This window comes from Mugil cephalus, chromosome 22 (assembly GCF_022458985.1).
Source record: "Mugil cephalus isolate CIBA_MC_2020 chromosome 22, CIBA_Mcephalus_1.1, whole genome shotgun sequence".
Lineage (NCBI taxonomy): Eukaryota > Metazoa > Chordata > Actinopteri > Mugiliformes > Mugilidae > Mugil > Mugil cephalus.
The window spans coordinates 4,960,231-4,983,311 of NC_061791.1; the positions used below are offsets into that span (position 1 = coordinate 4,960,231).

The 23,081-nt window shown below is 44.9% G+C and overlaps 2 protein-coding genes across 5 annotated transcripts; one reads left to right on the forward strand and one right to left on the reverse strand.

Moving 5' to 3' along the window:
* Window positions 1–316: 316 nt before the first annotated feature.
* tulp3 (TUB like protein 3) lies at window positions 317–18,344 on the forward strand. 4 transcript variants are annotated; one of them, XM_047575938.1, is made up of 12 exons: window positions 317–406; window positions 5,719–5,760; window positions 7,478–7,529; window positions 11,258–11,420; window positions 12,221–12,448; window positions 14,593–14,738; window positions 14,822–15,013; window positions 15,094–15,206; window positions 15,848–15,965; window positions 16,054–16,152; window positions 16,280–16,451; window positions 17,354–18,344. In XM_047575938.1, exons 1-12 carry the CDS (start codon window positions 387–389, stop codon window positions 17,485–17,487), a joined length of 1,479 nt encoding a protein of 492 aa, XP_047431894.1. In that variant the 5' UTR covers window positions 317–386; the 3' UTR covers window positions 17,488–18,344. The 4 variants fall into 4 exon arrangements, with proteins under 4 accessions (XP_047431894.1, XP_047431892.1, XP_047431893.1 ...); XM_047575936.1 differs by lacking the exon at window positions 317–406 and adding an exon at window positions 3,684–3,854; XM_047575937.1 differs by lacking the exon at window positions 317–406 and adding an exon at window positions 3,684–3,854 and having other exon boundaries at window positions 14,593–14,726.
* LOC125000393 (protein mono-ADP-ribosyltransferase TIPARP-like) lies at window positions 18,197–22,824 on the reverse strand. The gene is made up of 6 exons (XM_047575935.1): window positions 22,730–22,824; window positions 21,687–22,468; window positions 21,444–21,612; window positions 21,172–21,359; window positions 20,436–20,705; window positions 18,197–19,755 (listed from the first exon to the last, which is right to left on the reverse strand). Exons 2-6 carry the CDS (start codon window positions 22,466–22,468, stop codon window positions 19,305–19,307), a joined length of 1,860 nt encoding a protein of 619 aa, XP_047431891.1. The 5' UTR covers window positions 22,730–22,824; the 3' UTR covers window positions 18,197–19,304.
* Window positions 22,825–23,081: the final 257 nt, after the last annotated feature.

The following is a 23,081-nucleotide window of genomic DNA, read 5'->3' on the forward strand; positions in this document are numbered from 1 at the left end:
ATAAATATATCATTAGCCTAAAAGTCATTTTTGGACTGACTGTTATAATATCAATAAAAATACCAATATGCTTGCTGAAAATTGTGTTTTTTTTTCCTGTTTTCCCAAAACATCAAAAATAAAAATAAAATAAAATAAAAATATAATTTAGGAAATTATGCTGTTAGGCTAACGATATATATTGTAGGTTTTCCAGCTTCTCCACATCCATGGCTCACCCTCCACCTATCCTTGGAATTTCGGCCAATCAACTTCCGCCTAAAATCAGGACGGACCAATAGAAATCCGCGTTCTTGGTGTGCTCGGTAACTAAGGACCGAGCAACGGAGTTCTCCGCAAAAAGTGCTCAACCTCACGAGGATCTTCCTTAGCAACCGTGGATAAACATGAGTTACTACAGCATAAGGTGAGTTTAAAACACCGCTCCGTGTCCGTACTTGTTCTGTTTCGTCACCCGTGGGACGGGAAGCGAAGCCGTGTGCGTGTTACCGTTTTTCTTTGAGCCGAAAAAACTTAACAGTCGCCCTCAACTTTTATAAAGGCACCGTTGCAAACAGTGGAGACTGGGCTGAGGCAGCTAGCGTTAGCTTCTAACGTTAATAACATATCTATAACACCCCCCAGCCCACACATAAGCACAAATAACACGTATATATCTTTTATTTATTTTTTGTCTTTTTCACTTTGCTTATACGCTTTACTAACTGAGCAGCAGGCTTGTCGAGTGAGCGAATAGTTGTCGCACGACAGCTGAAAAAAAATCGCTTTACATATTACTAAGCTACACAATAGGAAAAACATCGAGATAATTCTATAATGAACCGCAAATAGCTAACGTTTTAAACGCATTTTGCTTTGTTCGCTGGTAAATGTGTGTTTCATTTTGCCACCCGTCGTGTCTCATCATGTCAAATACTGTAAAATACGACGTACGTTTGGTTTCAGTAGCCATAATAGGCTCTCATTTCTACTTATCCAATGAGTGTTTCTCTTACATTTATGTAAAATGCCGAGCAATCTCTATTAACATGAAGATCAAATCACATCCCTGCTATGCGGGGTTTCAATATGATATGGCTGCACTGAATAAGGCAGTTTTGGTTTTATTACAGAACATTAAATATGCATTAAACATCCACAGCTTCTTTCACTTGGCGTGAATACAAAGAAGTGAAAGGCATTAGGAAAGACATGTTATCATGTCTGAGCATGCCTTTCTGTAGTCTGTCTTTTTTTTTGTGTGTGTGTGACATGTAGGCTAGCATTCATCCTCCCTTCTCAGTTCAGGAAAGGTGAATCAGAGTGCGTTCACATGTGTTTGTATGTGGCCACAGGATTGAGGCTGCTGTGCACAGTTACAGACACCTATCTTGATTCAGGCGTAAGATTTAAATCAGTAGTTCCCACCCCTTCCTGTTGCAGTGCAGGGCTGATGTTATGGCTTTGAAGAAAAAAGGCTGGCACCCAAAGGATTGACACACATTGTAAATAATGCTTGAAATAAAGCTTTTTGAACGTACGTAGATTTTGTAAGTATGTGGCTTGCTTTATTCAGGAATTAAACTGCATCTGTGATGTGCTGGTGTTTGTTAGTTTGTGAGACAGAAAACGACTTGACACAGCTATGTTTTTTTTTCCCAAGATCTTGACCAAAACGCTGCAACTTTGGGGAAAGACTCGTAACTGTGTCGGTTTAGTAATATGAACCTGAATCAGCACACCAGCTGGGATGCACCCTGCTCTGTAGCCTCAACCAAAATTGACATTGGTAATAGTCAACTCCTAAAGGACACTGCTCTGCGTTGGTAGTAGTATTATTGTTGTCCCTAGCATTGTGTTTGATGTTTAATATTTATTAGTTGATCTTTAATATTTATTCCCTTTCTCTTTAATGAGTAAAGACTGAGTCACTTGGCAGCATGGGGCAGTTACAATTCACGAGGTCCTCTTGTAGAGATGACACATTTGCAGAGTGACAGTTTTCATAACAGCGTCACCACTGAGAGGTGTCGTTTTGGGCTGACAGGAGCGTCATGGCCCTTTGTTGCACATTGCTGGGGTTAATGGTTAGGCCGGCACGCATAACCTGGTTTCAAGTGGACGTCTATATTTACAAGACACGTAGAAGTGTCAGCATGGAATCCACAGCTGAATGGCAATGATTGCTGGCAATTTCCAGAAGATTTGTCGCTGACAGTTTAATCTAGGCTGGACAAAGATTTTTTTGGTGACAGGCACAGTGGAGGTTTTTTTTTTGCTTTTCTGTAAGATCACTATTGAGCTCCCTGGTTGCCATGAGAGTTAGTGTTCAACTCATCGATAGTTTGAATTTGTCAAATGTGTAGTCAGTGGGTCAGTGTTTAGCTGAACCAGCGGCATACCGTGTCTTCTCCTCTAAAAGAAACTGATATTGAAAATAACAAGAAATCTTAGTTTGATATCGTTACCCAAAAAAATCCCCACAAAAATGGCAATTGACATCTTTGGTTTACTGCTGTTGTCCAGTGAATTCCAAACATATATTTCCCTCCTGGCCGGCGTAGCCCGCTCTGTTTCCCATGTGCTTGGAGGTTGAGATAACATTTCTGGTATTTGTAATTCACACACATTCTCTTTGTTGAATGCTGCAGCTCGGCGCACATTTTCATGCAACATGTTTGCCGTACGTCCACGCTGAATCTACGTTATAGAAGTGTGTTTGCCATGATCAAACCATGCCATCGGACGACAATCTATATTTCTTAAAGTTTCTTTAAAGTCGTAAGTGGAGTGTGTCGCTCAGGATACCCAAGAGAAAGGGCATTATTATCATCTCTTGCTGCTTATTTCCATCATTTGTTTTGAGCTCAGTAATTACTCCCTCAGGTGAATGATTCCCCTGCTTATCATCAGTTGACTTACATGCCATTTTACCGCTGTCTCTCGAGGCAAACAAATAAACAAACATATATAACATAGTCCTCATTTCTTTGTGTTTTTTTTTTTCTCCCCTCCCTCTTGCAAAAAGGCGTAGAAAAACGGATGCTAGGCTCTGGTATCCTAGCAACTAGACTGAGGTCCCCACACTGTATCTGTTTTTAAAAAGGGTACTCTATAGTTTTAATTCCATTGAGTAACCTGAGTACAATATCTTACACACAGATTTTGGCAGACATACTAATGTTTAGTGGGCATTATTTTTTTGTAGAAGAGACCGGTACTAATTAAAGCTCTACCTAATATTGCATATAACTGATAAGTCACACAGTCTGTGCACCTGTGGGTTTATCTGTGGTTGTCCCATATGAGTCAAAGGAAGTCGCTTTATTTGGCAGCCACACAACCCCTGTGAAAGTTACTGAAGAGCTGTAAGACAGTGAACAATGGAAACAATGGAAACCTCTGTCGATGATATTTAAACAGGCTCAAATTACTGGGTTCTAGATTCACCGTGTCAGCCTTGCTTAAAAAACACAAGTTAATATAAGATTCAGACTTCCTTGCTTTCCGCTCCCATCTGATCTTTGCAAATACCTTGGCATTTAGGGCTATCACTTTCAGACCTCTCCCTTTGTGGATCCTCGTGCGTTGTCTGAAAGGTGAAGTCATGGTAACAGCATAAGCCTTGCAACCTCGATAGCTGTCACTCCCCAGGGTGGGAGACAGCTACTCTTACTCGGTGACATAATAGCGGAGATCTTGGAGACGGCAGGGCTCACTGTTCGGCAGGAGCGCGCAGTAACTCTGACCGCGAGTGTAAATGTCGATTTTTGTGACGCCGTAGGAGACCCGTGGACTAGCATTCCTGCAGCTGCATCCATGGACACTGTAAAGTCTGAGGGATCTCAGCCTGTCTACAGTCGCTGGTCATACAGGTAGCTGCACATTACAAGGCTCACATATGTATGTTGGTGATGGTACAAGTTGTTTTTAGAATAGGCTTTTTTTGTGCCCTTAGAGGTGGTTTCTTTGTTCGGCCAGGATGACTGGCATTAACTTCTGGCTTTTGGGAATTCGAGTGGTCTGTGCGAGCATGACTGTTCCAGTCACTGCCCCATCCTTCAGGCCGTCTGAATGACATCTTGACCCGCAGTCAAGACGCGCCTCTCGCTCATGTTTCCGCCTCCTTGTCGTTACTTATTCAGGGCACTGTGACTGCGTGTGCTGTAACCAGAGTTGGTGATTTACGTATGTGTCTATCCAGCCTTTTTTTTTTTTTTTTTGTGCATTTGGCTGCTTGATTGGAACGCTTGTATAACTAAGGATGTGCTTCGAATACTCCTCCGGCTGATTACTGAAATAGCCATTTCATTTGCATAACTTAAACGATCATTTATAGGCTCCTGGCTGTTGTGATCTAATCTAATTAGAGTTTTCAATGATCTTCACTCATTGCATTTTGAGATGCTTATCGTAAACCGTAGTAGTTTATCTACTGACATGATTAATCTTGTGTGAATAAGTTTGACAGAAACATAAAACATGAAATATACTATTCAGGGTTTTATTGGTGGTTAAGACTCTGTCGTTTTTGGCGAGCAACTGCTGACGAATTCTTTGCCGAGTCACAGTGAGGCTGCTGTGTTTGGTATCATTGTACTTGCCAGAGACCAAAATCTACTCCTTGACTGCATCTGCGTGATAGCTGCAAATAGTGCTCAGAAATAATGAGAAGGTGGGTTAGTTTAATTATTGTTCAGTTGCAGAAAAGCTTCCTCAGGGTGGTCGCGGAGGCAGAGTTTCGGTAATACTCCCTCTGTCGGGGTTCCATGTGCTGACCCATGGGAAATTAAGCATTCAATCTTATCAGCTCCCTTATTCCATATCTCCTCTAAGCTGGACGCTGAGTTGCCTTTGACAGAAATAAATTATGCTCATCCAACTTCCAAATTCCTTTTTGAAGTGTCATAATGGAACGCTTTTTAATTAAAATGAACAACAGACACGGTGGACGATGACTGGATAAGAGAATTCCTGTGGTTAGTGTCATACAATTTTTAGTAGCTTTGATATTGTCGGTTGGAAGCAAGTCTTGGATCGACTTCTCCTACACTAAAAACATATTAAATTCGTATTCATAACACTCAAACCTCACCAAGACCTCTTACCAGATGTTGGCCGAGCGGACGGCTTTTTTATGCGCGCTTCATCTTTAATCATGCGTCTGTCAGTGTGTGAATCTTTGCAGCTCCGTGCTAAAGGCCTCCAATTACAGCGAAGCTCAAGAACCGGCTGCAGGTTTTTAATCAATGCTGGCGGAGGTGCACTGCTGATGGAGCCAGGATCTCCATGGTTACCTCGATCTGACACACAAGGAAGGGACAACAGTGGCGTGTCCTTCTCTTGTCACCCAAGCTGTGACGGACTAATGAAACATTGATCACTCACAGCTGCGATGAGGCGCCCTGGAACTGTGTTCGTGCGCGCACGTTCTCCAGGAGCATTTACGATAGGGGGCACTTTCGCAATTCCCAGCGGATTAGAGTATTTATTATAACACTGAGAAGGAGCTTGTCACCTGGTGTGCACCTGTCCTCTCTGTGCATTACCAGCTTGGGCGGGTTTATTAGATGACATCTAAAAGCACAACCCGTGTCTGTAAAACCACAGCACAGGGCGTAACATCATTCATATCCCTTAGAGTTCTTGTGAGGTTTTGATCTTGTTGCTCAACCTGTCGCTTCACTGTTCTGTTTTCCACATGTGCTGCGCTTGTGGTCTTGCCAACTTCCCCTGAAGACCCACCAGCTCTGCCAGCTTCTCCTCTAACTCAACAGGAAGGTACATAGCAATGCGCACGCAGAACTCAAACTCAAACACACAAATCTGTCCTGTCATCTTTCGTTTTTTTTGTGGCGCTCTAAAAGCAAACTAACGATTATTTTTATGTTAATATGCAGATTATTCACTAATTATTGTTCACCAATTATTCACTAATTAGTGTCAACAAATCCCAATAATGAAACGTAACATGTTCAGTCGTCAAACTATATTTGCATCTTTTTCCACTGGTGAGACTCTTGTACCAGTTGTGATTGATCTCTAGGCTACAAACTATCTTTGTATCAGGGTGAACTTGCTACTTTTTTTTTCTGAGACGCTGCCTAATCACAATAGCCAAAGATTACCTCGAGGTTATGCTGCGATACCACCGAGGCCGAAAATACCAGAGAAGCTCTGATGTTGTAATGAAGTGGGAATATCTCCAGCCACACAACTGGCTCGCTGCGTAGAAATAACATGAAAGCGCAGCCTGAAGAGAAACCTGGAGAGAGAGGCCGTACTCTGAACTTCAGACACAATTACACGGCTGGATGAATTTGCGAATGTGACAGTCCTTTGGTAAAATCGCCCAAGACTTAATCAACAAGACTTTCCTCGGGCCTTAGCTGTGAAATTCACCTGTGGAACTCCCACCCACCCCACTCCGTCCCTCACCCACCACCTAAATGACAGCACGTGTAATTAAAAACCACCATTACCCACCACTCTCCGGCTCTCATCTTTGTCACCGGCACCTGCTCTCAGGTGCAGTAATGGCCTCCCCGGGGGACCCATCTGCGTGCCAGTGTCAACAGCGAGGGACGTTTAAAGAAGGATTCATTAGAGACGATGAGACGCGCCGGTGCGAGGTGACTAATTCTTTGACGTGGTGGAGCCGGATCGTGACTCGAGCCCCGTGCTGACGGCTGGGTTTACAGATCGTTACGTTGACTGTAACCCGGCTACAGCCTCACTGCTACAGCATTAAATCTGTTTCACATAAACTAGAACTGTGATGTCGAGGAAACACTGGGCTTAAGGTGCTCACGTCCGTGGAAAGGTTGCGAGAGGTGGGGACGAGCGAGACGGATTTCTAATGAGCTTACTAAGTGGAGAGATGGGCGACGTGATTTGAAGACTTCTCATCCGATACTCTTAATCCATCTCTATGAAAAGCTCATTTCAGCCCGGCGGAACACGTCATATTTAAAAATAGAAAAGATATGAAGATAGAAGATACGAGGAAAGCGGTTAGGGAGCCTGTGTGACGGATTCATGTGTGCGTTTTGACAGAGAGATGGGAGCAGAGCCGCTCTAAGTCTCTGATTCTTGACAGCGGAGACTTCCTGCTGTTGCCTTTCTCTGTCTAGTCACTGTAGCTAAGCAACATAGGCTCAGTCCCTTCAGATAAGTGTCCAAGGTGAATGCCCAGAAGCCCGACGGTGTAAGCTGTCTGTCTCTCAGCTGGGCATTGCCCCATTTCTTTTCCTCCTTGCTCATCATTTAAATAACTTTCTTTAAAAATCAAGTGCAATGTTTCGCTGTTTTCACTAAACACTGAAAATGCTTCTTTTTCATAGAAGAACGTAAAAGATATAAAGCCTCAAATGCGTTTTATTTATGCACTGATGCCCCCTACTGGTTGCTGAGCAAAGTTAAATCCAGTGTTACTTTTGCAGACGTGTACAATCTCGCTTTACGGTGTTTCTCCTTTTTTTTTTTTTTTGTCCTGCAGCGGCATCGAAGATGACAGTTCAAGTTTTATGCAGCAGAAGCTGGAAAAACAGGTGGGACCTAAACACATTTGACAGGTCACATGTTGTTATGTTTTTTTTTCTGCTGTTGTCTTTGCACCTTTCACGTAGCTGCTGTGTTTAGTCACATACACATGCTGTAGGACTAGACCTCGTGTTCGGCTCAGTTAACACCCAGCAGCTTCATTATCACACAATGTGCATTTTAGCAATTAGTGTTTTTTTTTTTTTCAATAACTTTCTTTCTGCTGTGTTTCCCTTTATCCACCCATTACACTGTCACACATTTTTTTTTTTTTAAATATAATTTTCCTCCTGAGTCTCTGCTGGTCCCTTAATCCCAAACCTGCAGAGCTGCGGTGTAGAGCTTTGATTTAAGCTGCAGGCTGTAACCCGCTATCTCACACATTAGGCAGAAGGAAAACAGGAGGTCCAGCAGAGAGAGGAGGATTTAGTGTGGGGCGCTTGTCTGTGTGTGTGTGTGTGTGTGTGTGCCCCCCACGACCCCACTGTGGATGACTTGCGCTGCACACTTTCAGCCCGAGACCACTCTCCGGAGCGTCCTCTGTTCTGCCATAACTCAGGAGCACAAATGCACTTATGCCTCGAAGGGATCAGATGCAGGTTATTCTCCTGCCATAAGATGAAAGATAAAAGTATCCCTGTGACCGTGGCTGGATCTGCACCTCTCAGCCTCTCTTTCCCCTCTCTCTCTCTTTTTTCCTTTCTCTCTTTATCTCTCCCGCTCCTGCTGGAGCGCTAATGAGCGCCGATTCAGTTAGCAACGGCGACTGTGCGTACACACACGCGCACACACGCACACACACACACACACACACACACACACAAGCTCACGCACTCTCGCAGGCGCTTGGTATTTGGCTGGGAGACCTTTTCCGTCAAAGGACGGCGTAGCGCAGAGGAGGCTGTTAGTTTATTTGTTCTCAAGCGGAGCTCCGGAGGAGGCATGAGGGACAGGGAGGTAGAGTCACGCCCGGGAGGAGTGCTGCTCCTCGGGGGAGGACGTATCTTCATCTGATCTCAAGAGAAATGGAATCTGGAAGTTTCCTGTAGAAACTTCGGCCGGACGGTTTTTCATGATGTCAATGGAGCGGGTTTGTAGCATAATGTTTCTTTCTCTGATATATTCTATTTTTTTTTCTTCTCTCCGTATTGTTTGTGTGATGCAGGTGTGAGGCTGTCGTTTAGTTTTTCAGTTCGGTCCCACTTACCTGTTATTACTTCTCTTCTCTGTTTACGTTGTGGATGAGCTCATTTCTTTTCATCATTTGCAGCCGGTTATTATCATCATTATTATATGTTAAAAGCAGCGTCTGACTGACAGGGAAAGGGTGGTGAAAAACCCCTGTTATGACTCACATCCTGATGTGAAAATAGCTTCACAAAAGAATGGAGTAGTACAACGTCCGGGCTTAAAATAGTTCAACGGAAGATGAAACAATCGTCTCAGAGTTCAGCACATTTCAAAGTTTTCACTTTAAAAACTTTGTGTTGTGGTTTTCCTTCTGTCTGTGGTCAGGATCTTGATAACACACATATAACAAACTGGCACCTTTTCCACATTTATCACACTTACAGTCTTCATAATGCTGACCCTGCTTTATGTTTAATTCATTTGTCGCCTTTATTTATAACCATTAAGCGAGCACGGCAGCCTGGTCCCCTTTTTAAAATTCTCATGTCTTTTTGTTAATCTTCCCAATTTTAAAGCACCGGTAACGTGGAAACAATCCCATTAATCCACCTTTCATAACAATGATAACAGATGTTTCTGTAGTCAGCCGCAGAATAGAAACAGATTGGAGCTGATTTCCTAGAATTTTCTCGGTGCCGAACACAATGACCAATGAGTTATGAAAGCTTTTTTTTTTTTTTTAGAGGGTCTGGAGACAAGGCGTTCAGCTCACTTCCAGCTAAACAGCCTCAGCAAACTGGACTTGTTGTTGTGCATTTTGTGCACCAATTAATGTGCTTGCATAACACATCCACTGACTACACTGGTTGTTTTGGGGGAAGGGGGGGTTTATACAGTGTGACCGTGGTGAGTTTTCTCCCCTCATGTGCGCTTATCCACACTTCCACACTGAATAGTCATCAGGCTCAAAGGCCAGAGGAGGTGTGTGTACACAGCCTCGAGACCCAGGATTTGTAGAGGCACATAACTTCACCGTATGATGTGTTTATGCTAGCCATTCTTCAATACAGCACAATACTCTCTCAGCACCCATTACCCCGACTATTCACTGCACTCAGAGATATATAGGCCTCAGTGTGGCTGTTGGATTTTATTATATCAGTATATTCTTTCTTTTTTCTCTTTCGGTGAGTCATCCAGCATCAATATCCTGTACTGTACAGTATATTACGTTTACACATGTAATTTACCCGCATATTGCTATACTGATTATTTTTAAGTTGTTTTTTTCCAACCGTTGCCATTTCTATTAAGCGAACCATCCATACTTTGAGTGCCTCATTGTGTTATGCCGTGAAGCAGAGTCTGTCCCGGTGCCAGAGGCAGTCCAGGAATGAGACTGTGGAAGTTTTCTGAGTCTCTTCCCTCCAGTGGGAGAGGTCAACGTGAGCGCGCAGATCCTGACTGATTGCGTTCGCCCGTTTAAAAACAGAACCAAATATTGGATCCGTCTTTTCCACATATCCTCATATTAACATTTATAACAATAACATGGCAGGCATTTTTCAGATAGACAAATCAGGAGGAACATAAACTTTGTTTGAAAGCCGAGAAAGGGTCTGTTGCGCAAGATCTGGCTACACAGATATCTCATCCAGAAAGACTAAAATTGGGTAGAAAGATTAATGCAGCAATATGTTGTAATACCAGAAACTATCTATCTATCTGTCTATATATGGTAGTAGATAGGAGCAGGAGTATTTTTTATTTATTTCACTAAGCATTTACATATTGTAGTGTTACTGTTCAGGCCACTCAGAGGCCCCGGTTGTTACTCATCACACATATTAATGTCAGAGTTATCTCCAGCTCGACTCCTCTACACAGCCCATTACACATGCGTGAGCACATTTGCTTAATGTCATTCATATTTTTACACCACAGGTCTTCGACAGGGTGTCCACTGCAAAATATTTGGTTGATTAGACATTTTTATATATTTTTATTTTTTTTATTCCCCCCCACAGATATTAATATCTTTAAAAACACATTAACGTGATCTCAACATATTTTAGTTGAAGTGATAAACGGAGGCAGAAGATGTTATCTCTCAGTCAGCACTTCACTCAGCGATACAGGAGCTGTCTCTACAGGGCACCACACGAGACCTGTCAGTCTAAGCCTCCCGTACGCAGCAGGCCCCGCCCCTATCGCTGCAGAGCCAATCACGAGGCCGCATTTTACACCCTGACTATGTCAGGTTTCCCAGATGAAATCCAGCTGCAATATTAGCAGAAGAGAAGCTAACACGGCAGCTCGCTCCCGTCAGCATCCGTTCATCCGAGGTTAGATAAGTTGTGTTTCTCACCATGTCCGGTATGTTTACGGCAGGTACACGGTTTGCAATAAAAAAATATTTGAATAGCTTAATATTGAATGCAGAATGATAATGATAATGTATATTTATAAATAGCATTAGGCCAGGGGGTCCCTGCTTAATCTCTCCATCAGTTCAGAGGTCATTAGCCTGAAAAACATAACAGAACCCGGTTCTACACAGATGTAAATTTCAGCCCCTGTTCCTGTCCTCTTGTCCCGTCCACAGCGGGCACTGCTGGAACAGAAGCAGCGGCGGAAGCGGCAGGAACCTCTCATGGTTCAGCCCAACACGGAGGGTCGGCCCCGGCGCTCCAGGACGCGGCGCGGGGAGGAGCAGGCGCCGCTGGTGGAGTCGCAGCTCAACGTCACTCATGACGTCATCATGGATGGTGAGGAACGCGTGTGCGCTGCATGTAAACTGCTTTGAGTAGTAGTCTGAAAAGATTTCCAGTTCACACTGAAACGTGGACGGCTTTCTACACCAGTGTTTGCTGCACTTTATGCCTCATCGCTGCTGTTTTTTGTGTTTGAAACGCGAGTAGGAGGGTTACAGCGGTAGCACGGCTGAACTACTGAGCCAGCACAGGGTTCAAGCAATAACACACCGTTGTTGTTACTCTGCTGCCTCGTGTTGGCAACACAATGTTCACTGCTGCACCGTGGGGTGCATAAAATATATTATAGATAAGGCAGTAAAAGGTAGAGCAATACATCACACTAAAACAAGCCGGTGTTCTTCTTCCACCGCGGTGTATTTTTTACACCGCGTGGTTGTCTTGTGCTTTTACGATCGAGCTCGAGGGCCACAGCATAAAGTGGAGGCACAGAGTTACAGAGATGAGGGTTTTCTTCACTTCAGGTGAGACGCAGTGACCCTCTGCAGCTGAAAAGTCTTCAACGAGGCCCTTTAATCAGTCTTGTCAGATGTGGCTGATTGAGGTAATTAAGCACTAATGTGAGGGGGGTAGAAATGCAGAGGGGCGTGTCTTATCCTGATGAAATACAGGTTATTTTAGTGATACTAATAAAGCAACTATGCACTGTAAAGTAAAGTTTAGAAATGAGCACCCTATAAGATAACTTGCTTATCTTAGGCTAAAAACATAGCGTAGCTTTTCAGTTTTATGCAATTAGCACAAAATAAAACGGCTCAGACAGCAACTGACTGCTTTGCTTTGCTCTGCTCTAGGTATTGATGGTCCAGCAGCGTTCCTGGGCCCCGAAGCCCCCGATCTGGGCATGAGGATCCAAATCCTGTCGGTGAGCCAGTCCCAGTCCCAGTCCCAGTCCCCCCAGTCTCAGCTGCAGCCTCAGTCCCAGCCCCAGTCCCCTGCTTCAGAGGAGCCCGAGAGAGACGGAGACACCGAGACGCTGCTAGAGCCCAAGACAGACCTTCATGAGCTGCTGCAGAAAAAAGGTGACCAGAGAGAGGAGAGCAGTCACGAGTCAAGTTCGTTGTTGAAAAGAAAATTAAACAAATAATTTGAGTTGGTATGAAGTGTGGATAGTGTATGTATCTGTGGTGAGTTCCAGCCAGTATTTATATCCTTGGTAGGAGCCAGGTGTCCCTGCTTTACCTTAACGATTATCTGTGACTGCCGGCTCCTACAGGAAGTGGCACGGTGAACCACAGAAAGGGAGGGGCCGTAACGGTTAAAATGCATCTTTATTAATTTCCTGAAAACTCCCCTGATGCTACTTGGTGTCGGCACATATTACAGTCCCAGGTTTTACAGTTCAACTTGACACTGTTTACCAAGACGTATGAAAGGATTCGCATGAGAGGAGAATAAAGATGTCCCATCGAGATAAACTGTCATCGCGATCAGTGGATTTAGTATTACTTTGCTAATGAAACGACTGCCCCCGATGACCCAACCCCAGATCAGCAGCTACTGTCAAGACTCTTTGTCGTCTCTAAAATTCACAGCGCTCCACTGCTCCATATGGAAAGAGTGGTGTGATTGATGGTGGCGCAGTGAGAAATGGGTCATTTAATAATAGGCCAGGGCATTGTTCAGACTGCAGCGCTCGTCTGAGGCATCATTAGAACTACTCCCACTCACGCTCACACCGGCCCGCCGGTGGTGGAGGAGTTTCTCCATCTGAAATAAACTTAAATAGATAAATAAAAACGATAACCTCTTATCATTTTGTGCAAATAAGCTGTGTTGTTTTACTTAAATCTAGGTGTCTTTCTTTGAGGCCTGAGCGTGACGTGAGGCTCCGGCCGCAATCGTCCTTCTCAATAATGCAAAGCCTCATTATTAACGTCAGCCCAGTTTAACGCAGGAACATGTCCTCAGGAGTTCGAGCAGGTATTTTTGGCTCCCCGTCCTTGCATATTAAACCAGGGCCTCGGAAACAGGAGAAAGAAATAACATTTTGAGATACATTTATATATATATATTAAAAAGCAAAAACACTGGATTTTTAGCTGATTGAATTTTTTTGCCAGCCGGTCCTCTCTGACATTTCCAGATGGTTGATCTCATAAGCCGCTGCCTCACACGACTCTGTGAGATGTTTTAATTGGGGCCCCAGAGTCGCTGTTAGGAGGGAGCAGCGTGTGTTTGGTGATGGATGCGGTTTCTCTCTGGTGTAGCTGCACGTCCAGGATTCATTATGTCTCGTCAATACCCCGCAGCAGATTTTCTGTTTGGCGCCGTCGTCTGACTTCACACGTAGACCAGTGGTTTCCTTCCACTCTCACACCTACCCAGGTTATTTCTGTCTTAACAGTACACGTTTTTTTTTTGTTTTTTGTTTTTTTTTTACGTAAAAGCTTGTGAATAACGCAAGCTACCCTCCGTTCTGTGTTGTTTCCTGACCGGTGAACTACTGTTGCCTCCTGACAGCGGATTAAAACGGACTCTGGCTGCATCGGCCCAATTATAAATGATGAGGCAGACGCGTGAAGCAGCCCGGACCGGCTGCAGTCCGCTCCGAACACTTCAGATTAGCGGCGCGCGTGGACCGGCGCTACGGCTCTTAAGAGGCATCGGCTTCATTTCTTTATGTTAACATCACTCTTTTAGAGGCTGACACAGAAATATGTAGCGCCGCAGCTGAGCCGCGTGTGACCTTTAGTTCGCGGAGTGAGTGAAGCAATGTTGTATTTAAAATTCTGGAAGATTCACAAAAGTTTTGTCTCTTCAGTCATTTGGTTTGTGTTTTGCTGTTTAAGAGCTGAAACCCGTCTCCCTTGTGTAACGGGAGAAAAAAAAGGAAAAGAGGTTCCCTCCTGAATATTTCAGAGAAACATAAAAGGGAGTTCTTGTATAATTCTGTATAATACAGTTTCATATGCATTGCATCATTTTTTTGAGAAATTCGGTGTCACATATCAAAGGCCATAGACGAGGAAAAAAAAAAAAAGAAAGTTAAATCGACCTTCAGGATAGTTTTGAAATCAAAGAAACCCCTGGAAGGAAAATGAGCTTCTTCTGTAGCGGAGCGGAGCCGCTGGAATCCTCCTTCCTCTCGTGGGAACGAGCCTCCCAACAGGAGACGGTAAAAGTGTATTTTGCACCATCTCTAATACCTCGTGCCTCTCACCAGGTTTGTGCGGAAGCATGAACTTCGACGAATCCAGCGAGCACGAGGAGGACGCGGAGGACGAACGGACGCGCTCCCTCTCCTCCCACACCGACTCCAACAGGCCTTCGTCAGCCGCCAGTGGCAAGGACGTTCCAGTGAGCAGCTCAGTAAATCCACTCACCGGTCAGACACAGCCGTTGCATCGATCGTAACCTTAAACGAGACTGAAAACTATGTTAATTCCGCACAGGAGGCGGTAACCCCCGGATCGCCGTCGGCGGACAGCTTAGTAGCGGATGTGGCCAATCTGGAAGAGTTTGTCTTGCGGCCAGCTCCTCGTGGCGTTACCGTTAAATGCCGAATCTCCCGGGACAAGAAGGGCATGGATCGGGGCCTCTACCCCACCTACTTCATGCACATGGAGAAAGAGGACGGCAAGAGGGTGAGACATGGACCAGAGGACTTAATAAGACAAAACCCCACATTTTAAACATATGTCTAATGTAATAATTTTCTTTCCAGATGTTTTTACTGGCGGGAAGGAAGAGAAAGAAGAGCAAAACGTCCAACTACCTTATCTCAGTGGACGCCACTGACTTGTCACGAGAGGGAGAGAGCTTCATAGGTAAACTGAGGTAAAACAGCACTCCTTAAGGCTCATTTAGGTACTGCACGACCTAGACACCTTGATCTACATACGTAGCCTGGGCCGTTGTAAGCCATTCATACTTGTCCGCTCCTCAGTCTGGCTCACTTTGTTAAAACAACACCCAAACACTAGTCTGCGCCGTGTCTTCTCTGCTACTTTCCACTTCCTGCTTCACTTTCAACAATGGTGACTGAAACTTTCGTCGAAATTTCGCCCAACACAAGTCACACAAATGCTTGTGTTCCATCTTTGTTAATCCAAAACAATCAAGTTTTCATGATCAGTTAAGACGCTGTTTTTTCATCAAAGTAATTTGTTAGAAAGATGGAGAGGAAATTTATGAAGCTAGGAGAATGTGTCCTAACTACAAACAGGACTTATAAATAGTAAAAATAATAATAACTAATGTTGGATGTTAGGATGTAAATTTTGCATTTTAGTTGTTTTTGAAACTGAATTAAATGGTTAAATTTCTAATCGAATAATTCCTCAAATCCATTAGTCAGGATATTTTAGTTTTTTACTTTAAGCTGCATCTGTGTCCGTTGAGGGCCACGCTGTTAAACCCTGAACTTACATCAGTGTGAGGTGGTGTAAACATTTAATCACCCGCTTGTCTTCTACCAGGTCCAACCTCATGGGCACCAAGTTCACGGTTTACGACAACGGCACCAATCCCTGCAAAAACCCCGGGGCCCTGCTGGAAGAGAGCAACACACGACAGGAGCTGGCTGCCATCTTCTACGTGAGTTTGGAGTTTGTGTTTCCACCTCCTCCGCTCATTCATCTCATTACGCTAACTTCTCACGCTGCCTGTCCCTTTTTTTTGGCAGGAGACCAACGTTCTGGGATTCAAAGGGCCTCGCAAGATGACTGTAATCATCCCGGGCATGAACATGAGCTTTGAGAGAGTCCCTGTAAGGCCTCAAAATGTGAGTCTGTCAGTGATGGAATCAGAAGTCTAAAACTAGACCTGCATGTGCTCGGTGTGAAGTTTGAATCGGTTTAAATAATCAGCTGAAAGGCGTAACCCCGTACGTGTTGACGTTTGAACGCCAGGAGCAGGAGAGCCTCCTGAACAGGTGGCAGAATCACACGCTGGAAAACCTGATTGAGCTGCACAACAAGGCCCCCGTGTGGAACGACGACACCCAGTCTTACGTGCTCAACTTCCACGGCCGCGTGACTCAGGCCTCGGTGAAAAACTTTCAGATAGTTCACGACAACGACCGTAAGTAGCTCTCTGTCTCACTGTCCCTCAGTTCCACGTTGAGTTTGGAGATACACCGATCAGCCGCAACATTAAAACCACCGACTGACTACCACTGACATAAAAAAACGTGAAGAACAGCAGAAGGTGTTGACCTGGCCTCCATATTCGCTAGATCCCAAACTGATCAAGTATAGCCACATTCGCACTGGACTAGTTTTACCTGAGGACGTCCTGTGATTCAGATATTACCCCCTACATCAGCGTTTCATGTGGCGCATTCACTCGGTGTAAACAAACTCTGTGTTTTACTTAAATTTACAATCCGTTGTTATGGCTCTGCTACTTTCCTTCTCTCTCCCTTGTGTCAGACAGTTTTAATTACTTTGCAAATTATAATGCATGATAAAAATATATTTTTGATACTTTTTATCCCGGGGAAGAAATTACCGACGAACAGGTGGTATTTAAATCAGCTCCACATTTGCCGATGAACACATTAATGATTGATTTAATGTTTTCATCCGTCTAAACAGGCGAATAGTTCAGCGACATCTGTCCAGACTTTGAATTATAGCACATCCTTCATGATTCTTAAGTGACAAGAGGCAGAAAAAAGATGTTGATTAGTATTATCAGAGGTCCTCTGTGTTACGAGAATTATGGTAGGTAATTTGCGGTGTAATTTTTACTTTGCAAAACATGGACGATTCACACGGGATTAAGATCACAAACAACCTCCATGATTATTAGAAATTGCCGGAAATCCTCGGGTAAAACTAATCCAGTGGTTTTGGAGGCACAAGGGAGACCTACAGAATAATAGGAAGGTGGTCATAATGTTATGCCTGACTGGTGTATTTGTGATAGCATTCACTATTTAGTCGCGAGCCCACCGCTGACTGACACTCTGATCCCTCCAGCCGACTACATCGTCATGCAGTTCGGCAGAGTTGCCGAAGACATCTTCACTCTGGACTACAACTACCCCATGTGTGCCCTGCAGGCCTTCGCCATCGGCCTGTCGAGCTTCGACAGCAAACTGGCCTGTGAGTAGACGACAAGGCTCCACGTCGCCTCTCCTGACCCCTCCTGTCAGATCTCCTCTCCACGGGGCTACTCAGCAGCCGACGGCGGAGGCTCTTAACATTATCAGGAATCAGCCGAGGCTGATGAAAACGAACATTGCGAAACTATCATTTCGGTTCAGACGTGTTGGTGCTTTGTTGGCACACCCAACGGAATCTCTTGTTTTCTTCGTGGCTGTTTTTTCGTTTTTGTTTTCGTCTTATACCTTCTGTCACGCACACGTCGATGTGCATGTCTACAGACCAAAAGGGAAAAGCAAAAAAAATTGATGATCTGACCTGGAGACAGGTGCTCCCGTTAGAGACCGAGTACAAAGAGGACAGACGTCGCATTTTTGTTGCCTTTACATTTAATTTCAGTCAGTGTTTCTGGCCACGGCTCAGAGCAGAAACCATCACTCAACAACATGGCCTTTGCTCTGGCGCCACCTGCAGGCCAAACTATAGATTTGTTTATTAAGCAACAAGGAATAGAAAAAAAAACTTTTTCCATGTTCTGCCTGTTAAACCGTCTTCTCTTGTGATTTTATATTTTATTTTTTAGCTTGTTTACATCTTAAAACACAGGAAGTTTTAACCTGCCACCTGCTTATAACTCATTTGGACACTTCATTATCATTTTTATTCTATGTGGAAAGTGTATTATTCAGAGCACGTCTTATGATTTTTGTGTTGTTGTTTTCTTTTGTGAATAAGTATAATTTGCATCTTGTGACTGTGATATATTTTTTGTCTTATCAAGTTGGATCATCACGGAAAGGATTGCAGAATTGCACATTTAAAGAGAAAGGAAGATCGTACTGTAAATAAAATAGGACATCACGCCTCCTTGTTTGATGTACTTTATCACTCTTTAAACATCTTAAAATATTAATGTTTGTTTATGAAAAAAAAAGAGCATGAGTTGGAGCCAGTTTTTTTTTTACGTTGTCTCAATGAATTTTAGCTGCCTCTGACCCTTCACCTCCATTTTTTTATTATTATAATTATTAATAATTATAAGGGAAATATGGAAATCACCTAAGGGACGCTGTCCTGTTTATATGCCGTCATCATTAAGTGGTCCAGGCCTGAACCTTAAAACCTTCAGTGAAACATTTTCTTTGCTGTTTTAAATAAATTGGTCTATGACGTTGTGTTTTTTTTCTGCTCAGAACTTTAAATCTCCGCTTTAACAACGCAAATAACCGGTTTGTTTAAAGATATTATTAATGTCGCAAAGATTTGCTAGCTAAAATTTCACTTGTATTTTTTATGATGTGCAATTAACTATTAAAGACAGAAAAACTGATTTACTGAAAACTATTTTTCAAATGTAGCGCGTATGCTTTTGCTACGAGACACTTCCAGTCCAGACAATTAGAGAAACGATGCCATCGATCGGGCGTGTGGATGTGTTTTCGGAAGAAAAAAAAACACATCCCACCTCTTCGTCATGCTGAGAAATGAATGTATTCGCTTTTATTTTCATGAACCTGACAGATTTGATTCAGAACATCTGTGTGACAGAGAAAAAAGGTAAATAAAAGTACTTATTTCCACCAATGTAAAGTTTTAAAATAACCAAAATAAAAGACATTTTGAAAACTTAAATGCTTCGTTTGTTTGGAATTTATTCAACTCTTTTAACAGTCTGCTCACACGTCTTCTGCTCGAACTTCATTGCACATGAACTGCATGTTGAACAAGACAGCGGTGACGCTATTTGATAACATTTTCTTGACATCATGAACCGAACAATCAACAGCTTAATCACCAATACGCCATCGACCCGCCCTGTGTACCATCAAATATCAGCCTCTCTGGGCGCGTCTTTGTACTTGATGAGGTAGTACGGGTAGCACTGGCAGCTGTCGAACACCACAAACATGTTGGGCTTGGACATGTTGTCGACGCAGGCGTCGTACAGGAGGTGCGGCTTCTCGCCGGAGCTGGCGAGCGGCGGCGGCCGGCGGTAGCTGGACTTCCCCAGACTCACCCTCCCCACCAGGACTTTGGCCAGGAACATGTGGCGGACGTCGTCTGGCTCCGCCTTGGTGGAGTAGGTGTGGGACAAGGAGGAGGTGGTGGAGAAGTAGGAGCCCAAACCGTAGGAGCTCCCGTTTGTGCCGGCGACCCGGGGGTCGAAGTTGTTGTGGCAGATCACGTCCGAGGCTTCTTTGGTCGTGCCGTGGAAGAGGTGTCTCTCCAGGGGCTCCTTAGACTGAGCGTGCAGCGTCTGCATGTACACCTTTTGCCTGCACAGAACACATAGTTCATTATTTTTTAACCCAGCTACAGATGAATCGAGGGTGGAAATAATTATTTGCAGCCCTATATTTGCAGGTAATGGTATAAACAGCACCCTTTCTTTAGTTGGACAAAGAATGAGCCTAACAGAAGGATCCTAGTTGGAAGTAAATACGAAACTTCAACTAGGAACGGATGGTCTCTACATGCAAGGTTCTCACCATGAACCACTGAGAAAGAGGTGTGATGGTGCTTTGCTGGTCACTCTGTTGGAGACTTATTCAAAAATTGAAGGCACCAGCATGGCATCCCCATCCAATTTGCGTTTAGTTGGGCCATCATTTATTCTCCAACAGGACAGTGAAACCAAGATGGAGACGGATGGAGTGTTGCGTCAGATGACCTAGCCTCCACAGTCACCTGACCTAAACCAAACTGAGATGGTTTGGGATAAGATGGACTTCAGAATGATGGCAAAAGGGCCAACAGGTGCTCATCATCTCAAGACCGATGGAGAATGAGTTATTTCACATTTTTTTGTTTAATACGTGTTTCGGCAATCATTGCATCCTGGAAAAAACATTAAATGAGAAGGTGTGTCCAGACTGGTGGTGTAAATGGATGTATAAACAACTTCAATCTTCTCTGAGGACTTGTCAAGCAAAATTAAGGACAGGGTCACCACAACCTTTGGTACTTGTCCCAGTGGAGCTGGTTCTGGATCTGCTCGACGCTGAGGACGTCCACCCTGGTCTCCGGCAGGCTCTCGTGGAAGAGGTCCCGGACCATCTGGTAGGCCAGCGTGCCGGCCGGAACCTCTACGAGGCTGTAGTCTTGCTCGGAGGCCCGAAACCACACCGGAGGGTACCAGCTGCAGAACTCCTCCAGAGGGTCCACGCTGAAGTTGGCTGCAGGAGAGTGATGGACGGCCTGGGGGGAGTCATCCTGGATCCCCGTCCTTGGTGTTGGGGGAGTACGAAGGAAGAGGAAGTTAAATCTAGTCAAAAACCTTTTGATTAATTGATCTGAGCTGGAATTATTTACGTATTTCTGTAAGGAAGGTGACAAAATATAATAATATACACCAATCAGGCACAACATCATGACCACCTTTCCTTTGTGCCTCCAAAACTGACTCAGCAAAGACTGGACATGAACCTAAGGGTGTCCTGTGGTGTCTGGTCAATAACTTGATCAGTTCGTTAAGCATCAAGGAGCGTCGCCGCTATGGGGTAGGGGTACCTGGTCTGGTCTAGGCGGCCTAATTAAGCAAACACCCTAACGAATGCCAAGTTCAAGAGTTTCCCAGCAGAATACTGAATTGTCCCAAGGTGGTCAATGTTATTTGCTTCTCTCTGTCAGTGGTCACAATGTTATGGCTGATCAGTGTACGTTCTTGTAAAAACACGATCCAGGTTACACACTGCAGGTAGGGCCGCATGGACTCCGGGGAGCGGTAGGCGGGTCTGCAGCGAACCTCCCTCTGGAACCCCGTGGTGACGTTGATCTGGGTCATGCTGGTGAAGTCCATCTTGTATTCCTGCGAGCCGAGGGTGAAGGACCACTCAGGCTCCTTTTCGTTCATCTTCTGCAGCAGCCGGGCGGACAGAGTCTGCGGAGGGAGGAACGGACAGGGCAGAGTCTGCAACTCGACAGTAAATAAAGACAGGGGAGAGGCCAGGGGAGGACTGTTCACCTGGTTGTACTCCTCCCAGCTGCGGTTGTTCCACCAGTAGAGCTTCCATTTGCTGGGGAAATACGGGTTCTTGAGCAGACTGTCCGAGTTCGTGAGCCGCCGGACAATGTCGTACTTAGAGGGATCGTCCAGCTCCATGAGGTCGAAGTTCAGAGTGTAGCGGATTTGCCTAAAGAAGGGCTTCCATTGAAATTTCAAGAGAGAAAAATAGAAAAGAAAGCCTTTTTTTCTTTTTTTACTCACCCATCTTTGAGGTGGATGGTCTCCTGATTGACGTCGCAGTAGTTCCTCTCCAGTGTGACCTGGGAGCGTCGGGGAACGTCCACCCACTGGTGGGTGACGTTGGACCACAGCTGCCAGTGAAACGGGTAGGGGGTGTGGTGCATCTTACACTTCCTCCCGGCGTGGCACGTGTCTAGCAGGAACCTGTCGCAGATCGGGATGTTGAAGGAGGGCCTGGTGTGGAACAGGAGGGGGGCGTTGGACTGGGCGCACAGACTGCAAGCGGACGTGCTCGGCGCCTCGGCGACGGGTTGGGGTTCGGTCTTGGCCGGCGTGGCGACGGGCTGGGGCCGGGAGATGAGCAAGGGCAACGACACGATGAGGGACGTGGACGGGTTCGGGAGCGGGGGCGGGTTCTGGGGGCGTCTCGCGGGACACGGCGGCGTCTGGGTGCTCTTGGAGAAGGTGAGCAGCACGCGGGACCTCTTCTGCGCCGGGCTGGACTGGACGGCCGGCGAGGGCGGCGTGCTCTCGTCTGGGCCGAAGGCTGCGCTCTGCCCTCGCTGGGCGGTGGAGGGCGTGAAGGCGACGCCGATGCTGTAGGGGGTGGCGGTCCAGGTGACGTCCACGCGCTTGGACCTCATGGCCTCCCACACCGGGAGGCTGACGTTGGTTTCGGCGGGGACTTCCAGGAGGAGCAGGGACTGGCCCAGCATTATGACTTTGGAGGATTTGGATGGAGGCTCTACGGCCAAAACGCGGACCGAAGCTTTTCTCTTCACTCCTCTGTTGCATGAAGTCATCTCCAGAAAAAAAAAAAAAAAAAAAAAATTAAAAAATGTCCAAATTAAAAGAACAGTTAAGTTCTTGCACTAATCTTACCATTTTAATGTAATATCTGACAGTAAAGATCAAACCACATGACCTCATCTTCGATGCAAACTAATTTAAAGTGTGGTTCTTTGGAGCACGTCCCAGCTACACGCACCAGTAACGCTGCAGCTATGACTAGCTAATAAAGCGACTCATCTCGACCACCACTTCAAGTTAAGGCATTAACTTACCTTTTAGGACTTAAAAAGTCAAACGCTTTCAACGTGATATGAACGATTTGCTCAGAAAAGGTGAAGCTGCAGCGTGGACGCGGCGGTGCAGAAATTGGCGACGAAGAAGAAGAAGAGGCCGAGTTCAGTGGATGGAGGGAACTCTTCAAAACCCGCAGGTACTTTTAATTTTTTTTTATTTTTTTATTTTTTAACTTTTGTGTTAACTCGCGCAAAATAATCCACAGTAATTTGCCCGTCTGAAAAAAAAAAAAATAAATGTATATATCGCAGGAAAATAGTCGTCCAATAATATAGTCTACTACATTGTTATTATTTAATTATTTAGGTTAATTTTACGCACAGGAATAGA